A 21743-nucleotide genomic window follows, 5' to 3' on the forward strand; every position below is an offset into this window, starting at 1 on the left:
GGATGGGGCAGCCACAGCTTCTCCATTCAACCCATTCCAGTGTCCCACCAACCTCATAGTGAGGAAATTCTGCCTTATATCCAACCTGAACTTGCCCTGTTTCAGTTTGAACCCATCACCCCTTGTCCTATCACTCCAGTCCCTGATGAAGGTCCCATCTCCAGCATCCTTGTAGCCCCCTTCAGACCCTGGAAGCTGCTCTGAGGTCTCCACACAGCTTCTGTTCTCCAGGCTCAGCAGCCCCAATGTTCTCAGCCTGTCTCCATACAGGAGCTGCTCCAGCCCCTGCTCATCCTCGTGGCCTCCTCTGGACTTGCTCCAACATCTTCATGTCCTTCTGATGTTGAGGACACCAGAACTGCACCTACTGCTGCAAGTGGGGTCTCAGGAGAGCACAGTGAAGGGACAGGATCCCCTCTTTGGACCTGCTCATCAAGATATCACAACTGGGTGAACCATGCTGACAGAGCAAGTGTTTCCCACCTCCTGGCTGTGGACACTGAGCTTCTTGCTGAGCCATAGAGTCCCACTGGCATGGTCCCCATCAGCCTGTGGCCATGAAGCCCTGCACTGAATCAGTAGAAGCCACAAAGAGCTTGAATGTATTCAAACAAAAAGGACTTCAGCCAAAGGTCAGGGTGGCCTCAGGCTGAGCCAAGCGTGGCTGAAAAGGTGGGAATCAAAAGGCGCGAGCAGCAATCCAAGATGGAAAAGTTAAGGGAAAGCAAACACCTGGCCTGAAAGTTTGGGATTCCCAAGGAGGCAGGAGGGGCAGGTTTGGAGGTTGTGTGGCTAGTGGGATTTAGGCAGGAGAGATCTCAGGCAGCCTGGATAGCAGTCCCATATGGGAGCAAGGGAGCCCAGACCACCAGAACAAGCAGATGAGATCGTGGACCTGTTTCTTCCTCTCCTGTTAATGCAGGTACCTAGTGTTGTAGCATGGCTTTGCATGAACAAGTTGTGTTTCATGCTCTTGAGAAGGCTTTAGGAAAGAAAGAGCAATGCAACAGCCTCCCCTCCTCCAAATACAGCCAAGGCTGGATGCTTTCAAGAGCAGAGGGAGATGTAGGAGCAGGGCACTGCAGAGCTGCTCCACTATTTGGGCAAAGGCTTATTGTTTCCAGTATGTGGGGACAAAGAAGATATATGGAGTTATATTGAAGGTCAATGGGAATAGGATTGAAGGGTAAACAAGGAACTACAAAGCTAATTGAAGTTGAAGTAAATAGGCTCAGAACTCAAGCTAAAGGAACAATGGTTGCTTCAGAAAGGCCTATCTCGATGGAAAAGGTGGAATTCTAAGGCAAAGATCTGGGCATGAGGGCTCTGTGGCTCCCATCACGCATAGAAGGTGTTGCAGATATTGCATCCACCCCAGACAAAATGTGTTCATTGATGTTCTGATGTCTCATGGGGTCTCTCCTCTTGGCTTATGGCCTCTGCCCCTCTTGCAGCCTGCTCTGTTCCAGACCTGCTCTATTTTCTGTTTGATCCACCTCTTGACACTTTCCCTGTGTAAATATGACTCAAAATGTGCTTTCTTTTCCATCTAGGAGCCTTCCACACTCCCACAATGCAGAGAGAGGGACCTGACTATCTCCTGTGATCCAAAGGGTTTCTGCTTTCAGCCTTGGTCTGTGCTCAAAGGTAAGAGCTACCAAGATAGTCGAGGACTTAGAGCACATGGTCAATAAGGAGAAGCCAAAAGAGTTGGGTTTGTTTCTTCTGAAGAAGAGAAAGCAAAGGATGGTGAGATAACAGCTTAGGATCACTTGAAGGTCAGTAGTTAAGATGGTACAGCCAAAAGCTTCTTGATGGGGCAGGATAGCTAACAAGGCAATCAGACAGGTCCTGCACCTTGTATTGTTCCTCCTGCCTCCAAATGCTCATCTTGGGCATCTTCTAAAGTCAAGGCCAATCATACCATCAGAGATGCCCCAAAATCCATCCTTAATCTGTGTCCATGAAAACAATTGCTCCATGGCATTGAAAGCATCTTCAATGCATCTGAACTGATGGCTGTGATTAAAATATCAAGTCAGGTTTTAGGTATCTCCAAGGATGGAGACTCTACAGCCTCTGTGGGCAGCTTGTTCCTGTGTTTGACCACCTCACGGGAAAGTGTTTTCTTGTTTTCCATTGACTCCCCATTCCTAGACAGCGTTTAAGAGTCATTGGAACAGGCAGACACAGAGATCATTCAGGAATTCTTCCTGCGTGTTCACATCTAGTCCTGCCAGGAGAATGGCAGGTTCAGAAGTGCCAGAACCAGTTTGCTTTTGGCCACACCACCACCAGAGGAGACTTTCCCTTAATATGCTGGTGAACACAAGAGCATGGGAGGAGGGAAGGAGCACAGGGAGATGCAAGGAACAAGAGGGAGGAGAACCAGCACTGGAGGGTGAAGGGGGAGAGGCCAGTTAAAGGAGGAGTCAGGATAAGGAATATTTGTCATCTACCTCCACTCTTGGTCCTTACAGTCTTCTCTCCTGCCTCCTCAGCCAGCCACTGACTCTTTGGCTTTCCTAGAAGGACAATCTTCCTTCTCTACCCTGCCACCCAGGAGCTGGATTGTGTAAGGTCTCTGCTCCTACCATGGGACCACCAGGAAGCCTTCTTCTCCAACCCAGTGGGAGCTTGGGTTCCTTCACTGGAACCAGGATGGAAACTGTGCTCTTCCTCTTGGTTGGGCTTTGGGGTAAGTGTTCTCCTTTGCTGCTGGGTTCTAGATATGGGTTGATAAATGGGGCTCATGGTGGATTGAGCCCTCTCGTATCCCCACTCTTGGCAAGGAAATGGGTTTTGTGGCTGGAGTAAAAGACTGAAGATCCAGGAAGCTCGGCACTGGAAAAGGGCTTGATGTTTCTGAATCGAGACAGGAGTAGAGATGATCATTTGGCTTCCGAAGGTCACCTTAGAGGCATTAGCAATGCAAATATACAGAGACAAACCCTAGGAACAAACAAATGGAAGCATAGAGAGAGCTTCCTTTGATTGATGTGTGTAATGCAGAATGTAGCCCTGCTTTCTCCTTCCACCCTCGAGTCACAGTGTGTGTTGGAACGAAGACCTAAGGGTGAGTAAACAGAGCAGACCTCCCTGTAAGAGCCAGTGCTTAGTGCAGCTGCGTTTATAGCCTGCAAATCAGTGTCAGGCAATAACTGACACCAAAAAGTAGGAAAAGAATTGGATAAGGGTTATCCTGAGAGAGCGCTGTTGGTTTTTAACAAACCCTGGTACAAGTTGAGGCTTCTTCAGGGGCTGGGATGAAGTGAAGGCAAATGATCAAGGAATGAGGGGGGAATTTAAAGCTTGTTGGAAAAGTATCCCGTGCTTTCCAACAGCACCAAAGAGCAGAGCTGGCAGGACTTTGGTGGCAGCCCTCGCTCTAAAGCCTCTGAGATAAGTGTATAAAGGCCATGGGGAGCAGCACCCAGGACCAAAGATGTAGATATGGTTTAAACATCAGACAGCGCCTTTCTGAATAAGGAGGGATCTTTGGCATCCTCTGCCAGGCTTATATCCCAACAGAAGCCTGGAGTTTCCTTATAGCCATAAAGAGAAAGAAGCCCTTCTCTACTTCAAGTCCTCCTCCCTTATTATAGGCAGGATGTTGATTGGAAATACCCAAACCATTCCATGATTCCATGATTCCGAGACCTGCCTCATGCCCATTTTCTGCTCTGCTCCCTTTGGGATTCAGGTGCTGCCAACCCAGCTCCCATCAGGCTGGTGGGAGGCCGCAACCGCTGCGCAGGGCGGCTCGAGGTGCTTTGGGACGAGCAGTGGGGAACCGTGTGTGACGATCGGTGGGACCTGCCCGAAGCCATGGTTGTGTGCAGGCAGCTGGAGTGTGGGGAAGCGCTGTCAGCCCCGGGCTCGGCTCGCTTTGGACAAGGAACTGGTCCTATCTGGCTGGATGACATGAACTGCAACGGGACAGAAGTCGACCTTTCTGCCTGCAGGACCAGACCCTGGGGAGAGCATAACTGTGACCATGGAGAAGACGCAGGGGTTGTGTGCTCAGGTAACTCAGGTTTACACTCTCCTCCCTGTGACCTTGTGCTATGTAGGAGGAGGATTTAAGCCTGCTTCCAAAGTCTGATTTCTCCATCAGGGTCACCCTTAGGGCTCTGGAGAAGAGAAGCTGCGTGGAGACCTCAGAGCAGCTTCCAGTGTCTGAAGGGGGCTACAAGGATGCTGGAGATGGGACCTTCATCAGGGACTGGAGTGATAGGACAAGGAGTGATGGGTTTAAACTTGCTATTGTCTACTTTTAACCTCCTTTTTTTCAATGCAGGGGTTACAATTCCAGTGAAGGTGAAACTAGTGAATGGCTCCAGTCGCTGTGCTGGGAGAGTGGAAGTGTTCTATGGCCATCAATGGGGAACAGTCTGTGATGACAACTGGAATATGACTGATGCAGAAGTTGTATGCCGGCAGCTGGGATGTGGTTCTGCTTTATCTGCTCCTTCTTTAGCTTACTTTGGAGGGGGCTCTGACCGCATTTGGCTTGATGACGTGGCCTGCAAAGGGACCGAAGCTGCCCTCTCCGAGTGCAGTGCAAACCCTTGGGGAACCCATAACTGTGTGCACAGAGAAGATGCTGGTGTCGTGTGCTCAGGTAAAGGCCACTCTGCGTGACACGAGTGGGTTTGGTGGGGTGTGGAGAGATGCTGGAGGTGCTGGAGGAGGCCCCATCACTGAGCCCAACATCCAAGAGAACTGTGAGATAAAAAGGGATCCATACTGGAAAGCCCAAAAGTGGTCTTGCCTCTTCTCTTTAATGAAGATCCACCACCACCATGTGATGGTGGTGAGAGTGGTACTGCAGGGGTTATATGTAGGGCTCCCCACGCACGTGGCCAGTGAATGCCTTGGTAGAGCATCCTCTATCACTGCAGAGAGTGTCTTTGGCAGCCCCACCATCCCACCCTCATACCAGTAGATGTACTGAAGGAGCCTACAAGAAACCTGGAGAGGGGCTTTGGACAAGGGCCTGTAGGGACAGGCCAAGGGGAATGGCTTTAACCTGCCAGAGGGGAGACTGAGATGAGCTCTTAGGCAGAAGTTCTTCCCTGTGAGGGTGCTGAGGCGCTGGCACAGGGTGCCCAGAGAAGCTGTGGCTGCCCCATCCCTGTCGGTGCTCAAGGACAGGGCTTGGAGCAACCTGCTCTAGTGGAAGGTGTCCCTGCTTGTCGTTGGAGCTGGATGAGCTTTAAGGTCCCTTCCAACCCAAACCAATCTGGGATTCTGATTCTATGATGGTGGAGGAAGTGCTTGTGTTGCCTCTTCATGTTTTCCCATGCAGAGCGATGGGGTGCTGTGTCTATGCGTGGAGGACACGTACACCACATTCTGCACCACATACTGGGTGTTTCTCCTCTTCCTTCCCCTGCAGGCTTTGCAGAACCTGCCCCACTTCGCTTGGTGGATGGGTTGAACCACTGCTCTGGGAGAGTCGAGGTGTTCTACGGGCAGCAGTGGGGGACTGTGTGCGATGACGACTGGGACTTGGTGGAGGCAGACGTGGTCTGCAGGCAGCTGGGCTGTGGGAAGGCCTTGGTGGCTTCCCGTCGGGCTTCCTTTGGGCAAGGATCTGGCCCCATTTGGCTTGATAATGTCAGCTGCAGCGGGACAGAAGATGCTCTCTCCCAGTGCAAAGCCACTGGCTGGGGAAGCCACAACTGTGAGCACAGAGAAGATGCTGGTGTGGTTTGCACAGGTACCCATCACTCGTGGTGTGTCGTGGGGAAGCTGTTTGTGGGTGATCCTTCCAGGCACATCCCGGGGCTCAGGTCCTTCAGCACAAATAGATCTTCCAGAGCAAGTGACATAAAGGGCTTCAGAAGTGCTTTGGGAAAAGATGTGTCTAAACCTATACACAATTCTGACCTCTCTTTCTTCATTGAAGTCCTTTCATTAATTGCTACTGGAGGCCAGTTTGCTGCAGAAGACAGAGGAAATGCTCATTTTAGGGTGTTTTCTCAGCTCAGCTACTTTTCATCCCGATAGTTTTGTGCCTATAGTGCAACAGAGAACATGTGGAGTAGGAGGGATCTTCTTGCTGATCAAGTCAGGCCATCCATGGCTGTCAGCTCTGCATCTCGAGTGCTGCCATTCTTCTTCCTCTTGTTCCTCTTCCTCCACAGAGTCACAAAACCACATCAGGGATGCCTGTAGGTCTTCCAGACCACTCTCCCCAGCCATTCCTGAGCAGTTCCCACCAGCAGTTGCATAGGCTGAGGAGGGATTCCTATCTCAGACCATAGTGTGAAAAGTGCAGATGTTAAATCCAACATCTGTGAAGGAGACAGGCACCTCCAGTGGGATTTGTGTGGCCTGTCTCATAGTCCTCAGCACCAGGTACCTGATGTTCACCAGCACCAGAGCTAAAAAACTTCAGCATCTGATATTGACATGGGTTAGTTGTGGCCTTGGCAGTCCTGGAGTAATGGTTGGACTTGATGATCTTAAAGGTCTGTTCCAACATGGTTCATTCTATGACTCTATGATTCTATGATTCTATAATTCTGTGATTCTATGATTTTATAATTCTATGATTCTATGATTACCAGTCCTCAATAAATACCTTCTGCTTCACCAGAATTCTTATCCCAGATGCCAAGAGTCCTAAACACAGCCTAGACCATAAGTCAACCTCGTGATCCTGGAGAGCATTAGTCCACAGGACCTTTCCCAGCTCAGCCAGCCAGCCCAGAGCTACTCAATAACAGGCTGCAGGCATAGCTGTCATCTTCTGATGATGGTCAAACAGAGCTGGATGTGGAAGGGGCTGGTCAATAAGAGAGGTCCACTGGAGACCACAGGGCTGAAATGACTCCAAGGGTCTGCTGAGCTGCTATGAAGCACTGAGCAATGTCTATGCCAGCCTGATGCAGCCCAGGAACGTTCCTCCCTTGTCAGCACAGACCGAAACCCAACAGGGAACTGAGGTCTTCATCATTTCTCAACACAGGATTTGCTGAGCTGCTTCCAGTCCGGCTGGTGAACGGTTCGAGTTCGTGCTCCGGGAGAGTCGAGGTGTTCCATGAGCAGCGGTGGGGATCCGTGTGTGACGATAGCTGGGATCCGGTGGATGCTGACGTGGTGTGCAGGCAGCTGGGCTGCGGGACAGCGCTCTCAGCACCAGGATCTGCTCATTTCGGACAAGGAACTGGCCAGATTTGGCTGGATGATGTCAACTGCGCAGGGGCTGAAACCACCCTCACCGAGTGCCGAGCCAGGCCCTGGGGGGACCACAACTGTCACCACGGAGAGGATGCTGGTGTGGAGTGCTCAGGTACCACTAATGCATGGCATGAAATGTGGGGTACGAGGAGTTGTAGGGAGGAGACCTGTGGCCCTGGACTTCTTGTGGGGTCTGGGATGCTGGTGGCTTTGTTGGACTGTCATAGAGTCATGGAACCATAGAATAGTTTGGGTTGGAAGGGACTTTCAAAGGCCATCTAATCCAACCCTCAGACTTGATGGTCAAGCTTGGAGAGGCTCATGTGTGGGGACTGAGCACTCTCAAATGCGCTGTTTCCACCATTGCTCTGTTCCCTCCTCCCCATTTCAGTGCTCTGCCATGAGGGAAGTAACCTGGGTGCTATGATCACTCTGCAGGTGACTCTTCATCAGGGACTGGAGTGATAGGATAAGGGAGAATGGGTTCAAGCTGAAAGAGGGGAGATTTAGGTTGGATTTAAGGAAGAAGTTCTTCCCTGTGAGGGTGCTGGGACACTGGAATGGGTTGAATGGAGAAGCTGTGGCTGCCCCATCCCTGGCAGTGCTCAAGGGCAGGTTGGACACAGGGGCTTGGAGCAACCTGCTCTAGTGGAAGGTGTCCCTGCACGGGAGCTTGATGAGCTTCAAGGTCCCTTCCAACCCAAACCATTCCATGATTCCATGATTGATTTATTGCGAAAGCTCCAGTCACAAATGTGGGATCGAGCTGTGAGTCCATAGACATCTAATGCCACTTTACACAGCATGGACTCAAGCTCTGTTGGCTTTCAGACCCCTGTGAGGAGGGTTTTTCCCCCTCTCCCCAGAGCCCTGAGGCACACAAGGCTCCAGGAACGCTTTACATTTGTGTTTTGGTCCAGGTATTGCAGAACCAGCCCCAATCCGGGTCGTCAACGGTCCGAATGGCTGCGCTGGGAGAGTCGAGGTGTTCCATGAGCAGCAGTGGGGATCCGTGTGTGACGATAGCTGGGATGTGATGGATGCTGACGTGGTGTGCAGGCAGCTGGGCTGCGGGGCAGCGCTCTCAGCACCGGGTTCAGCTCATTTTGGACAAGGATCTGACCCCATCTGGCTGGACGATGTGAGGTGCACAGGGAAGGAAGCTGCCCTCTCCGAGTGCAGCGCCCAGCCTTGGGGGTCCCATAACTGCACACACGGAGATGCTGCTGCTGTGGTGTGCTCAGGTAAGCCCTGTCTGTAGCCATCTGCACGATGGGGAAGGTTTTCTGTTACCAGGAGTGATATTGAGGTACCACCCCAGCAGCAGGCTCTATTTTGGATAGTCCTGAATCTGTGTTGGGAGCTCCTCTCCTTCATCGTGGATTTCTGTTACAAGTTCCTCACTTAGTTTTACATGGTTTTGGCATGTGTGGAGCTGTTCCTGTAAACAGAAGCTTTCCTTGACTTGGATTAATAATCTATAGACTGCAGAATAGGGTACACAGTCTAGTGTCCACTTAGCTCTGAAGACAAGAACTGCAGAAGATACCCCAACATTAAGCAATGTGATAAAATGCACCCTGGAGCATCAGGCTCGCTTCCATCTTAATTTTAACCTGGCAAATGGCAACCTGATGTATCTCTATCCCTGCCCTCGTGTTTCCCTTCAGATATTCCACGAATAGCTCCTCTGAGGTTAATGAACGGACCAAACCGTTGCAGTGGGAGAGTTGAAGTGTTCTATGGGCAGCAGTGGGGGACGGTGTGTGATGCCAACTGGGATATGAGCGATGCTGAAGTTGTCTGTCGACAGTTGGGCTGTGGGGGAGCACTGTCCCCTCTGCCCTCCGCTTATTTTGGAGAAGGATCTGGCCCCATCTGGCTGGATGATGTGAACTGCACAGGGACCGAAACCGCCCTCTCCAAATGCAAAACCACTCCATGGGGTGTCCATAACTGTAAGCATGGAGAAGATGCTGGTGTTGTGTGCTTGGGTAAGCCTCATCTGTGTCACCATCTTGCTCACCTATGTGGAGGGATGTTTGCAATGCCACAGGGTACCCTCTCCCCATCTTATGACTCTAAACCCATAGTACTGTGCAGGGAAAGTGCTTCAAACAAGGCTGTGGGTAAATTCATGGGTTTACCCCTCTCCTTCCTGTTCAAAAAGGTGAATCAGAGCCTGGTTTTACTTGCAGTGTTCTCTAAAGAGGTCTCCATTGTGAATGTCCTTCCCTTGGTCTTTGGGGTTTCTTGCTGTCTGGGCACAGCTATCTTTCGAGTCAAGGACAGGAGGGGAAAGAAGGCTTTAAGCACTTAAAGTGTTGGGGCTGAGATCCACCAATACATCTCCTTTCTTTGGGTTTGGACAGCAGCTTCCCTTGACTTTTGGGGCAAGAGGAGGGAAAACAACTGCCCTGAACTTGCTTTCTCCATGCTTCTTGTCCCTGCAGGTCGTACTAAGCCACCGGGTACCCGCCGCCTTTGCTGAGGTGAGCAGAAACCTCTTTGCCAGAAGCGAACTTATCCTGCTCTTACCTTTATGGTCCAGGTTCTCCAGAACCAACCCCAATCCGGCTGGTGAACGGTTCGAGTTCCTGCTCCGGGAGAGTCGAGGTGTTCCATGAGCAGCGGTGGGGATCCGTGTGTGACGATAGCTGGGATCTGGTGGATGCTGACGTGGTGTGCAGGCAGCTGGGCTGCGGGGCAGCGCTCTCAGCACCAGGATCTGCTCATTTCGGACAAGGAACCGGCCAGATTTGGCTGGATGATGTGGAATGTGCAGGCGCTGAAGCCGCCCTCTCCGGTTGCCGGGCGCGGGCTTGGGGAGACCACAACTGTCACCATGGAGAGGATGCTGGTGTGGTGTGCTCAGGTACTGCTGTTCCATGTAATGTGGGGTGCCACGGGGGCTGTGACCCAGGGAAAGTTGTCTGTGGCCTTGGGGGATGCTTTTTACCATGATGTTGCTCTTAGATGAGGTACAGAAGGAGTGAATCCAGCGCTGGTTTAGGTTTCTTATGGGATCCAAGACACCTGCGTGGTGCTGGGGAACATGAGGGAGGACTTGATGATCCTCTGGAGCAGCAGCTGGAAACCAGGCAGGCTAAATTGGCTCCCAAGATGGGCATGTCTATTTAGGTAGCTAAAATCCCTTCTGCAGTAAAGACCAAGTGGGGAGAAGGCTGAGGGGTGTCATCAGTGGGCGATGTGCAGGAGGGTTGTGTTGGGTAAGGAAGTGAAAGGCACCTTCCACTCCAAATCACAGTCAGGGAGAGACCTGTGCCACAGTGGCCAGGGAATATTCCTGGGAAGGTGATGTGGTGAGGGAAAACAAGGGGAACAGGCTGTCCTGGCCTCTGCAGAACATGGGAATGCTGTGAGGCCAGTGATGGCACTGGCAGCATCCACCCTGAGCCAAACATTCAGCTCCTTGAAGCTCTCTCCTGGAGTAATCTGCTGCAGGTACCAATGGGCTCTGGGACGGGGCCACTTCATCCAAAGCAAAACTCATGGATGTTCTGGTGACCAACATCCATATCCACACCTTCTTTTGGTACCAGACTCCTGTGAGGAGGGGTTTTCCCCCTCTCCCCCGAGCCCTGAGGTGCATAAGGCTCCAGGAACACTTTACACTTGTGTTTTGGTCCAGGTATTGCAGAACCAGCCCCAATCCGGGTCGTCAACGGTTCAAGTTCCTGCTCCGGGAGAGTCGAGGTGTTCCATGAGCAGCAGTGGGGATCCGTGTGTGACGATAGCTGGGATCTGATGGATGCTGACGTGGTGTGCAGGCAGCTGGGCTGTGGGGCAGCGCTCTCAGCACCAGGATCTGCTCATTTTGGACAAGGATCTGACCCCATCTGGCTGGACGATGTGAAGTGCACAGGGAAGGAAGCTGCCCTCTCCGAGTGCAGCGCCCAGCCTTGGGGGTCCCATAACTGCAAGCATGAAGAAGATGCTGCTGTGGTGTGCTCAGGTAAGCCCTGCCTGTGTCTCAGCCTCAGTGGTGTTGGGGGAACATGCAGGAGAAAGGTTTTCACCCTCAATGGAAGGTCTTATCTGAGCCCATGATGCTCCCAGTGTGCGCTATTAACCACGGTGGCGTATAAACCCATTCTCATGTAATTCATACAACTGATGGCCTTGGCCATGGTCATCATAGAATAATATTATTACACCAACCAAACCCATTCCACGACTGCAGAACAGTCACCACTGAGCCAGAATGATGGAGCTACCATCAGCAAGGCCCAAGCTGATAGCTGTGTCAAGGTATGCATCCCATACCTCAACTCCTAAGGGCTCCGAGAGTCTTCCAGGGCTGGACAAGTACTAGAAGTATCTCATTCCTGCTTAGGAACAAGCTTGGGGTGTCACAGAGGCAGAGCCACCTCTGAGGTAACATTAGATTCTGATTTCAGAGCAGATTGCTATTTATTCAGACCAAGCACAACGTCCTGTGTCACCATAGCATGACAGCGATTCATAGAATCATGGAATGGTTTGGGATGGAAGGGACCTTAAAGCTCATCCAGCTCCAACCCCCTGCCACGGGCAGGGGCACCTTCCACTAGAGCAGGTTGCTCCAAGCCCCTGTGTCCAGCCTGGCCTTGAACACTGCCAGGGATGGGGCAGCCACAGCTGCTCCATCCAACCCATTCCAGTGTCCCACCACCCTCATGGTGAAGAACCTCTTCCCATTATCTCATCCAACTCTTCCCTTTTCCAGTTGGAAGCTGTTTCTCCTCATCCCATCCCTTCATTCCCTTGTCCAAAGCCCTTCTCCATGTTTCTTGTAGCCCCTTTAGGCACTGGAGCTGCTCTAAGGTCTCCCCTTCAGGAGCCTTCTCTTCTCCAGGCTGCCCCAGCCCAGCTCTCTCAGCCTGGCTCCAGAGCAGAGCTGCTTCAGCCCTCGCAGCAGCTCCGTGGCCTCCTCTGGACTCACTCCACCAACTCCACGTCCTCCATGGGACAGCCTGGTTGTCACTTCTCCCCTCCATTGCATCGCCAGGTCCAGCTGCAGCCTCTTTGGTGCATTTACCCTCTCTGGTTGCTTTTTGTGCAGGTTCTTCAGAGGTGCCTCCGCTGCGGCTGGTGAACGGCCCCACTCGCTGTGCTGGCAGAGTTGAGGTGTTCCACAGCCAACAGTGGGGGACAGTCTGTGATGATAACTGGGACCTGGGCGATGCCGCAGTGGTTTGCCAGCAGTTGGGCTGTGGGGCCGCTGTGGCTGCCCCAGGTTCAGCTTATTTTGGTCAAGGTTTTGGCCGTATCTGGCTGGATGATGTGACTTGCTCCGGTACCGAACCAGCCCTCTCCGAGTGTGTGGCGAGGCCTTGGGGAGTCCATAACTGTAACCATGGAGAAGATGCAGGCATCGTGTGTTCAGGTAACCTCCATCCATGTCCTGTCCTACTGAGCATTACTTGATATTAAGCTTCTAGGCTGGATGCTGGGGCTGGTGGCTCTTTGTTCCTTCCCAGCATCACCTTCTTGGCTTAGACAAGCACCCTGGGGTGACGATGGAGGTGTGGAGTTGGAGCTTGGTGTTCTGGGGGATGATTCCCATCCCTCCATGAGACAGTTCTCCTCTTGGCATTTCTTAAATATCACTAAATATTATATGCACACTAGGACCTTTCAGTGGCTTGTCAGGCTAAAGCAAGCTGCGTTTACATCCATTTCATTCCAGGTGGGATCTAAACCTCACAGATGTTCCAGAGTGGAGAAGAGGGATGGTATTGCCAGACAACATTAATTTAACCCAAACAAAAGTGATTCCTGAAGTCCAAAGACCATGCAGTACAAAAGAAAACAACTGAGACTCAAGTCTATCACGCTCAAATGCAAGCACCAAATTGATGTCCCCAAATCAGGGGTGTCTTTATCCTGATAACCTATTCAGTTAGCGAAGAGAGATCAGCAATTGCGTGGGGATGACATCCCTCTGAACCACCTCAGGTGTCCCTCACTGCCCTGGCTGTAAAAGGACCTTTGGGTGAAATTGTGTTGAATTTGGGTTCCTCTGCATATGATCCAACTGCCCACAATTCCTGCCGCAAGACAAGTATCCAGCATCCTCTCCCATGGGTGGAGAGAATGTTTGGAGAACACTGAAACCAACTTGAATCCTCACAACATCTCCCACAAGCGTGTCTTCCCATACCAGTTCATCCTCTCCAGCTGATCCATACATGTTGCCTTGTGCTGATGGTAGGGATATGGGATACAAGCATTTGGCTCTTGCTGTATGGGCTTGGAGAGCCTTGGGTAGCCAGCACCCTTCCCCCAGATGTGTTCAGTTACTGCAGTGAAGTCCTCACATAGGTTGCCCTCTCCTAAGCCTGAACCTTGAGGCCCTTTGAGACATTTCCTCCAAGCCTCAAACCATTTCTGTGCCTCTTCTCACCTTCTGGATAGAAAACATAAAATAAACATGGACATGAACTTCTTGATCTTGCGAGCCTGTGTGATGCTCTGTGTGGTGGCCACATCACCACCAGCTTCAGCTCGTTCCTGCCCTCCCCAAAGGGCACATCCCAAAAGAATCATCATAGAATCATAGACTCATGGAATGGTTTGGGTTGGAAGGAACCTTAAAGCTCATCCAGTTCCAACCCCCTGCCACGGGCAGGGACACCTTCCACTAGAGCAGGTTGCTCCAAGCCCCTGTGTCCAACGTGGCCTTGAACACTGCCAGGGATGGGGCAGCCATTTGGCCGTGTTCCCATCCCAAGGCTCTGATGGCTGAATGTCAGTGGAGGCAAATGTTTCTCTGCAGCTCCCCACCATTGGTATAAATATTCATCCTAATCATCCATCATATAGATATCCATCATGCTGGACCACCAGATCCCTCCTTGGGCATCAGAGCCATTGATGAGCCAGCCAGATATTCACGTTTAGGGAAACTTTATTGATAACTTTGAGATCTTTGCTTTTCAGTGGGAATCGTGTTGAGCTGGGTTTTCCATCCGTGCAGTTAGAACCAAGCTTGTAGATCCTTCAGAGGATGAGAGAGAAGGGTTTCGCCAAAGCCTGGATCCTGGTTGTAGCCCATTGATGGTCCTGCAACATCCCTGCCCTTCACCTTCTCAGATGAATCTTGGTGGCCCATCTTCCTGTGGCAGGATGAGCATGGACCAGTGCGGCCAGTCTGGCATTCACGGTGCTTCTGGCTCCTCCAGGTTCTTGTTGGCTGCAGAGGAAGGGAGCAGGTAAAGCAAAATCTGCTCCCAACATCTCCCTGACTCCACAATTACCTGCTAGACATGACAAAGGCTCCTGAAGAAGGTCTGAGAGTTGGGTTGTACCCATAGATTTGGGGCTGTTGGGAGCCCTGAGCTCTGGACAGGGCCCTGTGGGAGCCAGGACAGGACTGCATGAATCAGAGAATCATACAGAATGGTTTGGGTTGGAAAGGACCTTAACATCATCCAGTTCTGCTCCTGATGCACAATGCACTGTTTGGCCTGTCCAAGCTTCTCACCCAAGAAACGGGGCATGAGAAGGCAGGAACTGAGCTCCCAAGAGCTTCAAAGAGACCAACTCAGATGGTTACTGGTGACTACCGATACAGAGGCATCTCACCCAGGCACTGTTGACCCCATATTTGCCTCCTGCCCACAAACTGCCCCATCTCCCCTCTTTCTGCCCTTTAGGAGCCTTGCTCTACACACACCTCCTCAGCAGAGTCCACCCCATAGTCAGACTGTCAGCGATGCGTTTGCCTCTGCTCTGCTGATGCCCCTTTCCCACCAGCTTCTCCCAACACATCCATCCTAACTCTATATTCCTTATGGCTCCCTGCTGTATCCATTTCCCTGCCTCCACCAGCATTATCCTGACCTGGAGGGATCTTTCCTTCTCCTGTGATTCCCTTTGTGCACCCTGCAAGCCCAGCCTGCTGGCTCTGCTAGAAGTGTCTGTCCCCACATCAGATGCCGCGGTGATGGGTACCTGCACAGACGACAACAGCATCTTCTCCATGGTAGCAGTTGTGTTCACCCCACGGCCTGGCCTGGCAGTCGAAGATGCTCTCTTCCGTCCCCTTGCACTCAACATCATCCATCCAGATGATGTCTGGTCCTCGTCCGTAGCGGGCACCTCCTAAAGCCGACAGCGGTGACCCGCAGCCAACCTGCTTGCACACCACCTTGGCGTCCTTCATGTCCCACTGGTCATCACACACGCTGCCCCACCGGTTCTCATGGAGCACCTCAACTCTTCCAGCACACTTGTTCGGACCATCCACGAGCCGGACCGGCCCCTCCTCAGGAATGTCCACCTCTGCACCAACAGAGAAGAGATCCTATCGGAGCGTCCTACACATCCCACTGCTCAGCAGAGGCTCAGGTGGCTCTGGACACACCAGACAGTGATTGAGGCAGGAGCTGGGATGTCCCATGGATGGGGGATGGAGATGGGGATTACCTGAGCACTCCACGCTGGCATCCTCCACGTGGTTGCAGATGTTCTCCCCCCACGGCTTTGCCTCGCACTCGCTGAGGGATGCTTCAGTCCCGGTGCAGTTCACGTCGCTCAGCCAGATTTGGCCTTTCCCTTCCCCATACTTGGATTCGGGAAGGGCTGAGAGCGCCGGGCCACATCCCAACTGCCTGCACACAACCTTCGCCTCCCGCAGGTCCCACTGGTCATCACAGACGGTGCCCCAGACGTCCTCATGGAGCACCTCGACCCTCCCCGAGCAGCGGTTGGGGCCATCGACCAGTCGCACCGAAGCGGAGACGGTGATCCCCGAGTTTGCAGACACATCCCGAGAGGACATTGGTGGTGTTCCCACTCTTCCCTGCCCTGCCCTGCCCTCAGCAGGCTCTCCTCCACATACGACATGCAACTGTCCAACCAAGAAGCACAAGGGCAGCCTAACCTCAAGCCTGAGCTGAAGAAAAGCAACCATAATGAGCAAAGAGAACCCCCCCAGACTGAAGATTGTGGTCTAAGGACCCCAGGCCACCAGCAGGACTATCTAGTTAGCACCAAGTAGGTAGAAGAGTGCTCCATTGGAAGCCCTTGTTCCTGGCCAGGGTTGTGCCCACATTGACTGTGAGGAGACCCTAAAGACTGTGAGGGCACACTAAATGCTGTGAGGACAACCTAAAGGCTATGAGGACAACATAAAGACTGTGAGGACACCCTAAAGGCTGTGAGGATGCCCTAAATGCTATGAGGACACCCTAAAGGCTGTGAAGATGCCCTAAAGGCTTTGAGGACACCCTAAAGGCTGTGAGGAGACCCTATATGCTGTGAGGACACCCTAAATGCTGTGAGGACACCCTAAATGCTGTGAGGACACCCTAAAGGCTGTGAGGAGACCCTAAAGGCTGTGAGGACACCCTAAAGGCTGTGAGGATGCCCTAAAGGCTTTGAGGACACCCTAAAGGCTGTGAGGACACCCTAAAGGCTGTGAGGAGACCCTAAAGGCTGTGAGGAGACCCTAAAGGCTTTGAGGACACCCTAAAGGCTGTAAGGATGCCCTAAAGACTGTGAGGACACCCTAAATGCTGTGAGGACACCCTAAATGCTGTGAGGACACCCTAAAGGCTGTGAGGATGCCCTAAAGATTGTGAGGACACCCTAAATGCTGTGAGGACACCCTAAATGCTGTGAGGACACCCTAAAGGCTGTGAGGATGCCCTAAAGATTGTGAGGGTGCCCTAAATGCTGTGAGGACACCCTAAATGCTGTGAGGACACCCTAAAGGCTGTAAGGATGCCCTAAAGGCTGTGAGGGTGCCCTAAAAGCTGTGAGGATGCCCTAAAGGCTGTAAGGACGCCCTAAAGGCTGTAAGGATGCCCTAAAGACTCTGAGGACGCACTAAAGGCTTTGAGGACACCCTAAAGGCTGTAAGGATGCTCTAAATGCTATGAGGACACCCTAAAGGCTGTAAGGATGCCCTAAAGGCTGTAAGGATGCCCTAAAGACTGTGAGGGTGCCCTAAAAGCTGTAAGGAGAACCTAAAGGCTGGCAAAGCAGGAGAAGAGGATTACCTGAACAAATAGCGCTGGCATCTTCCCCGTGGTAGCAGTTGTGGTCCCCCCATGGCCTCGCTGAGCAGTCAGAGAGAGCAGTTTCTGCCCCCGTGCAGTTCACATCATCCAGCCAGATGGTGTCAACCCCTCGTCCAAATTTGGCCCCGATGGGGGCCAGCAAAGCGCTCCCACAGTTCAGCTGGCTGCAGACCACTTGGGCATCGTGGAGGTCCCAGTTGTCGTGGCACACGCTGCCCCATTGCTCTTCATGGAGCACCTCGACCCTCCCGGCACATCGGTTCGGGCCTCCCACCAGCCGGACTGGGCCAGGCTCAGGTATTTCTATCCCTGCCAAAAAACACACGAGGGAGAGGTTTTGGGATGAGTCTCTGTGCTCCTGATCACCCGGAGAAAGCGGGATCGCCCTGGGTGCACCAAAACTCTCTCTGCTCATCCCAAATGCCTGTCAAAGGCTCCCATCGATGGGTGGGATGGAGAAGATGGAGATGGAGGGAGCTTCTGGATGGAGAAGAAAAGCTGAAGGGAAGATAACACCAGGATGGAGGCTGTCAGGGGAGGGAGGGGACTCTCTGTGTCCACTTCTGGGGGTTGGTCCAGGTCCAGCCATTGTGGTGCAGCTTCTTTGGGTCAAGCTGGAGCTGAACAAAGTCCTTCTGCATCCCTGAGCTCCTGACAGGATGGGTCAGAAATGGCTTATTGGAGGCAGAAGAGCCAACGTGGCAGAAAACACATGGGGATTACCTGAGCACTCCACGCTGGCATCCTCCACGTGGTTGCAGATGTTGTCCCCCCATGGCTTTGCCTTGCACTCGCTGAGGGACGCTTCTGTCCCTTTGCAGCTGAGGTCGCTCAGCCAGATTTGGCCTTTCCCTTCTCCATACTTGGACTCCCGAGGGGCCGATATGGGCATCCCACATCCCAGCTGCCTGCACACAACCTTCGCCTCCCGCAGGTCCCACTGGTCGTCACAGATGGTGCCCCAGACGTCCTCATGGAGCACCTCGACTCTCCCCGAGCAGCGGTTGGGTCCATCCACCAGCCGGATCTCAAGTGCATCTTCTGCAGAGAGAAGAAACCCCCGGGTGGAGGCAGAGGATGAGGAAGAGGGTTCTTCCTCCCCACTGAGGCTGCCTATTGCCAACCCAGGAGGAAGAAGAGCCCAGGGTATTCCAGCATCCCAAATCCTTGGTGGTTGGGAACCAGGTTTTGAGCTGGGAACAGCCTAAAGGCATTGGTTTTTGTGGGACCATAAGTCTGGTCTGAGCTACAAATCACAGCCAGAAATAAGAGGTGTAGCCCTCCCCCCCAACCCTACCCCATCATTCAAGTTCTTGGTTAAGTTTTTTCCCCATAGTAAAGACCAGTGTATCCCAACTAATGCTGCTACAAGGACTAGAAGCAAGGAGAAGAGCGTTGAGACACTCCTACCCATTCCCCAAGGGAAGGGTTGGGTTTGCTCAGCTATTGGCAGTGATTGCTGGGTGCTGCTGTGGACCTACACACAGCCAGCAGTTGGGAGCGGAAAGGACCCGCTCAATCGTGTTCCTGCTGTTGAAGCCATCAGGACACACAATCCCTCTCCAAACCTGGTTCCAGTCGCCAACCTCCTGACCACAACACTGTGTTCCTGACATCAAGAACCAAATCCCTCTGGATACTGTTGTCCCTCTGCACGGATCTGGGGTGCTGTAAGTGCGAGAAACCCTAAAGCAGCTCCACTCGTGGAGCCAAGGGGACACCAGGCATCCCTCCATCCCATGGAGATCAGACCCTGGCACCAAGAGTATCCAGAGCTCTGGTTTAACTATGTTGAAATGAGCTGTTTTGGCAGTGGTTTGGATCAGCGTTATTCCTTTCAACCAGAGATCTCCAGCAGGTCCCACAGGACATAGAGGCACACAGATCTTCTCCATCACCCAATCAGGACAATGTGGTTTAATGAGAGAGGATCACTGGCCACAGAAACATGTTTCAGACCAAGGTCTCTTGGCTCTCCAGACCAGACATAGCATCAATCTGCATGACACTTTATGACAGCTCTATGTGCTGATTCCCATTTCACACTGACCTGCCAGCAGGACTCCTGCAAGGGAGGCTGAAACAGAACAAATGCAAGATGTTAGTGTGGGTCCCCTGAGCCCTGCAGAGATTTGGGACAGCAAAACACGAGGCGAGAGACTATGAGCTCTATTAGAGCCCATCATTGCTCTCTGCCTCCCAAACCCAGCTGTCAATGGGCTTTGCCTATCCTAATGCATGTCCATGGGAAAAGAGGTGAGATGAGGAGAGAAAACCCAAAGAAAAGAAAAGAAGAATTAAAAAGAGCAGTTGGAATTCCATTTGTCCAGATTTAGTCACCTGAAAGTCGGTGTCCAGGCAGATTAGCTAAGATTAGATTAGGTTAAATTAGGTGAGGTTAGCTCAGGTGAGGTTATCTAGGCTCCTGTGACAGCCAGTGGAGTTGTCGTGGCTATGAGGGTGGTGGGACACTGGAATGGGTTGAATGGAGAAGCTGTGGCTGCCCCATCCCTGGCAGTGTTCAAGGCCAGGTTGGACACAGGGGCTTGGAGCAACCTGCTCTAGTGGAAGGTGTCCCTGCCCATGGCAGGGGGTTGGAACTGGATGAGCATTAAGGTCCCTTCAACCCAACCCATTCCATGACTCTGTGATGCACACCAACCTCATTCTAGGGTGGATGCCCAGAGCAGATGCTCAAACTGGGGCTGGAGGGGTTGTGCAAAGAAGCATCTTCAAGGTGGCATGAGCCTGGATGTGCAAAGAGGTTATTCCCATGTAGCAGATTTCCCTGAGGATGAACTAGAGGTCGGGAGGGAAAGCCTGAGGTGAAACTTGCCGGGATCTGTTTTTCCTGGAAGCTCAGGAGAAGGGGACTTTGTGCCCACCGAAGGTCAACAGCAAAGAAAAGCTCAACACAAACAACAGTATCTGCTCCTGAATGCAGCAGCCTGGCAAGATCCCAAGCATTGACCGACAGCTTTGGGCAAGGGCAGAACTGCTGATGGTGGTGTTGCCCCGGTAAGTCTTTTTCCATCTGCCTTTTTGGGGTTATTTTTAGCTACTTCGAAGGTTTATGGGCTGAGATCCCTAATGGTGATTCCCCTTTTCCATAGATTCCAGTTGCATTCAGCTAACAAATCCCCTTGGGAGCTTCAAGTGCGTCCCCATGTACTGTAAAATGCCTCTGCCCATTGCCACCACGTCTGGGCTCATCCGTGATGCACAGGAATGAAGGAAATCTAGAAGGAAGACCTTTTTTTATGATGAGGATGGTGGAACACTGGAATGGGTTGAATGGAGAAGCTGTGGCTGCCCCATCCCTGGCAGTGTTCAAGGCCAGGTTGGACACAGGGGCTTGGAGCAACCTGCTCTAGTGGAAGGTGTCCACAGAAGTTGGACCAGATGGGTCCAACCCAACCCAGTCTATGGGTCTATGATTCTATAGATGACCTTCAAAGGCCCCTTCCAACCCAACCCATTCTATGGGTCTAGGAACCCACACAGACTAGGAACCCACAGCAGGGAACCCCACCTTGTGTTGCTGCTGTCTTTGCTCACAAGGCTTCCTGAACGAGACACTTCTCAGGGTGTCTAGATATTAGTGCCGAGGTGAGACAGCATCCAGCCGTCCATCTGTGGCTGTCTAGTGACATCTGAGTGTCCACACTCAGCTATCGGGTATGGATCAAATATGGGTGCTATCATCTGTTTTGTGTCGTGATTCTAGTTGCATTCAGCTGACAAATCCCCTTGGGAGCCTCAAGTGCCTGGAGAAGAAGCAACAGTGGAAGGAGACAACCACTGGCAAGGAGATGCCAAGCCAAAAGCAAAGAGAACAAGTAACCCCACCTCACTTACCCCAGAGACATGCCAGGAGGCCAAGCCTCATGTTGGTAGCAAAGAGACCACGTTCACCACGGGACGGAGCAGGGCAGGGAGGAGGCAGGACATGACCCAAGGGACTGGCTATTTGAGAAGTGTCACGGCTCCTCCCCTCCATCCCAAAACCCGCTGCCAGGAAGTGATTCCTGTGCCACGAGCATCACGTAACCGTGGGGTTGTGAAACTGGGCTGTGTCGGGAATCAAGTCCAAGCAAACAAGTCCTCTCAGGACAGCCAGATCTGGACCATCAGTGGCGGGGGTGGGGGGACACAGGTTGTGTTCCAGGTCTGGCCTCAGGCAGGGGCAGGAACAGGGCATCAGTGCCCAGGCTTAGCTGGAAAATGGGTCTGAAGATGTGAGAAACCTTTTCCCACTGCTGAAAGCCTTTCCTACTTGTTCTCCCACGTTTGTCCCAAGAGCTGGGAAGCCCTTCATGGAATCTGGCCCCAAGGTTTGTGTGTGTGCACAACCCAGGTCATCTTTTTGGTGGTTGTGAGACCTCATCCTGGTCTTGGCAAAGCCAGAGGTGTGAGCAGCAGGATGCTCGGTGCTGGATGGGACAACCAGGCTCCCAGGTCCCCTCCGAGGCTGCATCACCCAGATGGGGACATGGCTGGGCAGGGAGATGCTGCTGCTGC

General features: G+C 52.4%; 2 protein-coding genes across 2 annotated transcripts; one reads left to right on the plus strand and one right to left on the minus strand.

Annotated features, from left to right (window-relative positions):
• The first annotated feature begins 854 nt into the window (after positions 1–854).
• Positions 855–13646, plus strand: LOC115618923 (deleted in malignant brain tumors 1 protein-like). The gene is made up of 13 exons (XM_030510870.1): positions 855–922; positions 1554–1647; positions 2502–2698; positions 3704–4027; positions 4301–4624; positions 5402–5725; positions 6980–7303; positions 8112–8435; positions 8862–9185; positions 9743–10066; positions 10844–11167; positions 12257–12580; positions 12884–13646. Exons 3-13 carry the CDS (start codon positions 2596–2598, stop codon positions 12892–12894), a joined length of 3030 nt encoding a protein of 1009 aa, XP_030366730.1. The 5' UTR covers positions 855–922; positions 1554–1647; positions 2502–2595; the 3' UTR covers positions 12895–13646.
• Positions 13647–14354: 708 nt separating this feature from the next.
• Positions 14355–21111, minus strand: LOC115618917 (soluble scavenger receptor cysteine-rich domain-containing protein SSC5D-like). The gene is made up of 7 exons (XM_030510863.1): positions 21081–21111; positions 19273–19299; positions 17946–18335; positions 17202–17531; positions 15625–15954; positions 15151–15480; positions 14355–14389 (listed from the first exon to the last, which is right to left on the minus strand). The coding sequence occupies exons 1-7, from the start codon at positions 21109–21111 to the stop codon at positions 14355–14357; spliced, it is 1473 nt and encodes a 490-aa protein (XP_030366723.1).
• Between the last annotated feature and the right edge of the window lie 632 nt (positions 21112–21743).

This window comes from Strigops habroptila, unplaced genomic scaffold, assembly GCF_004027225.2.
Source record: "Strigops habroptila isolate Jane unplaced genomic scaffold, bStrHab1.2.pri NC_044300.1_ctg1, whole genome shotgun sequence".
NCBI lineage: Eukaryota > Metazoa > Chordata > Aves > Psittaciformes > Psittacidae > Strigops > Strigops habroptila.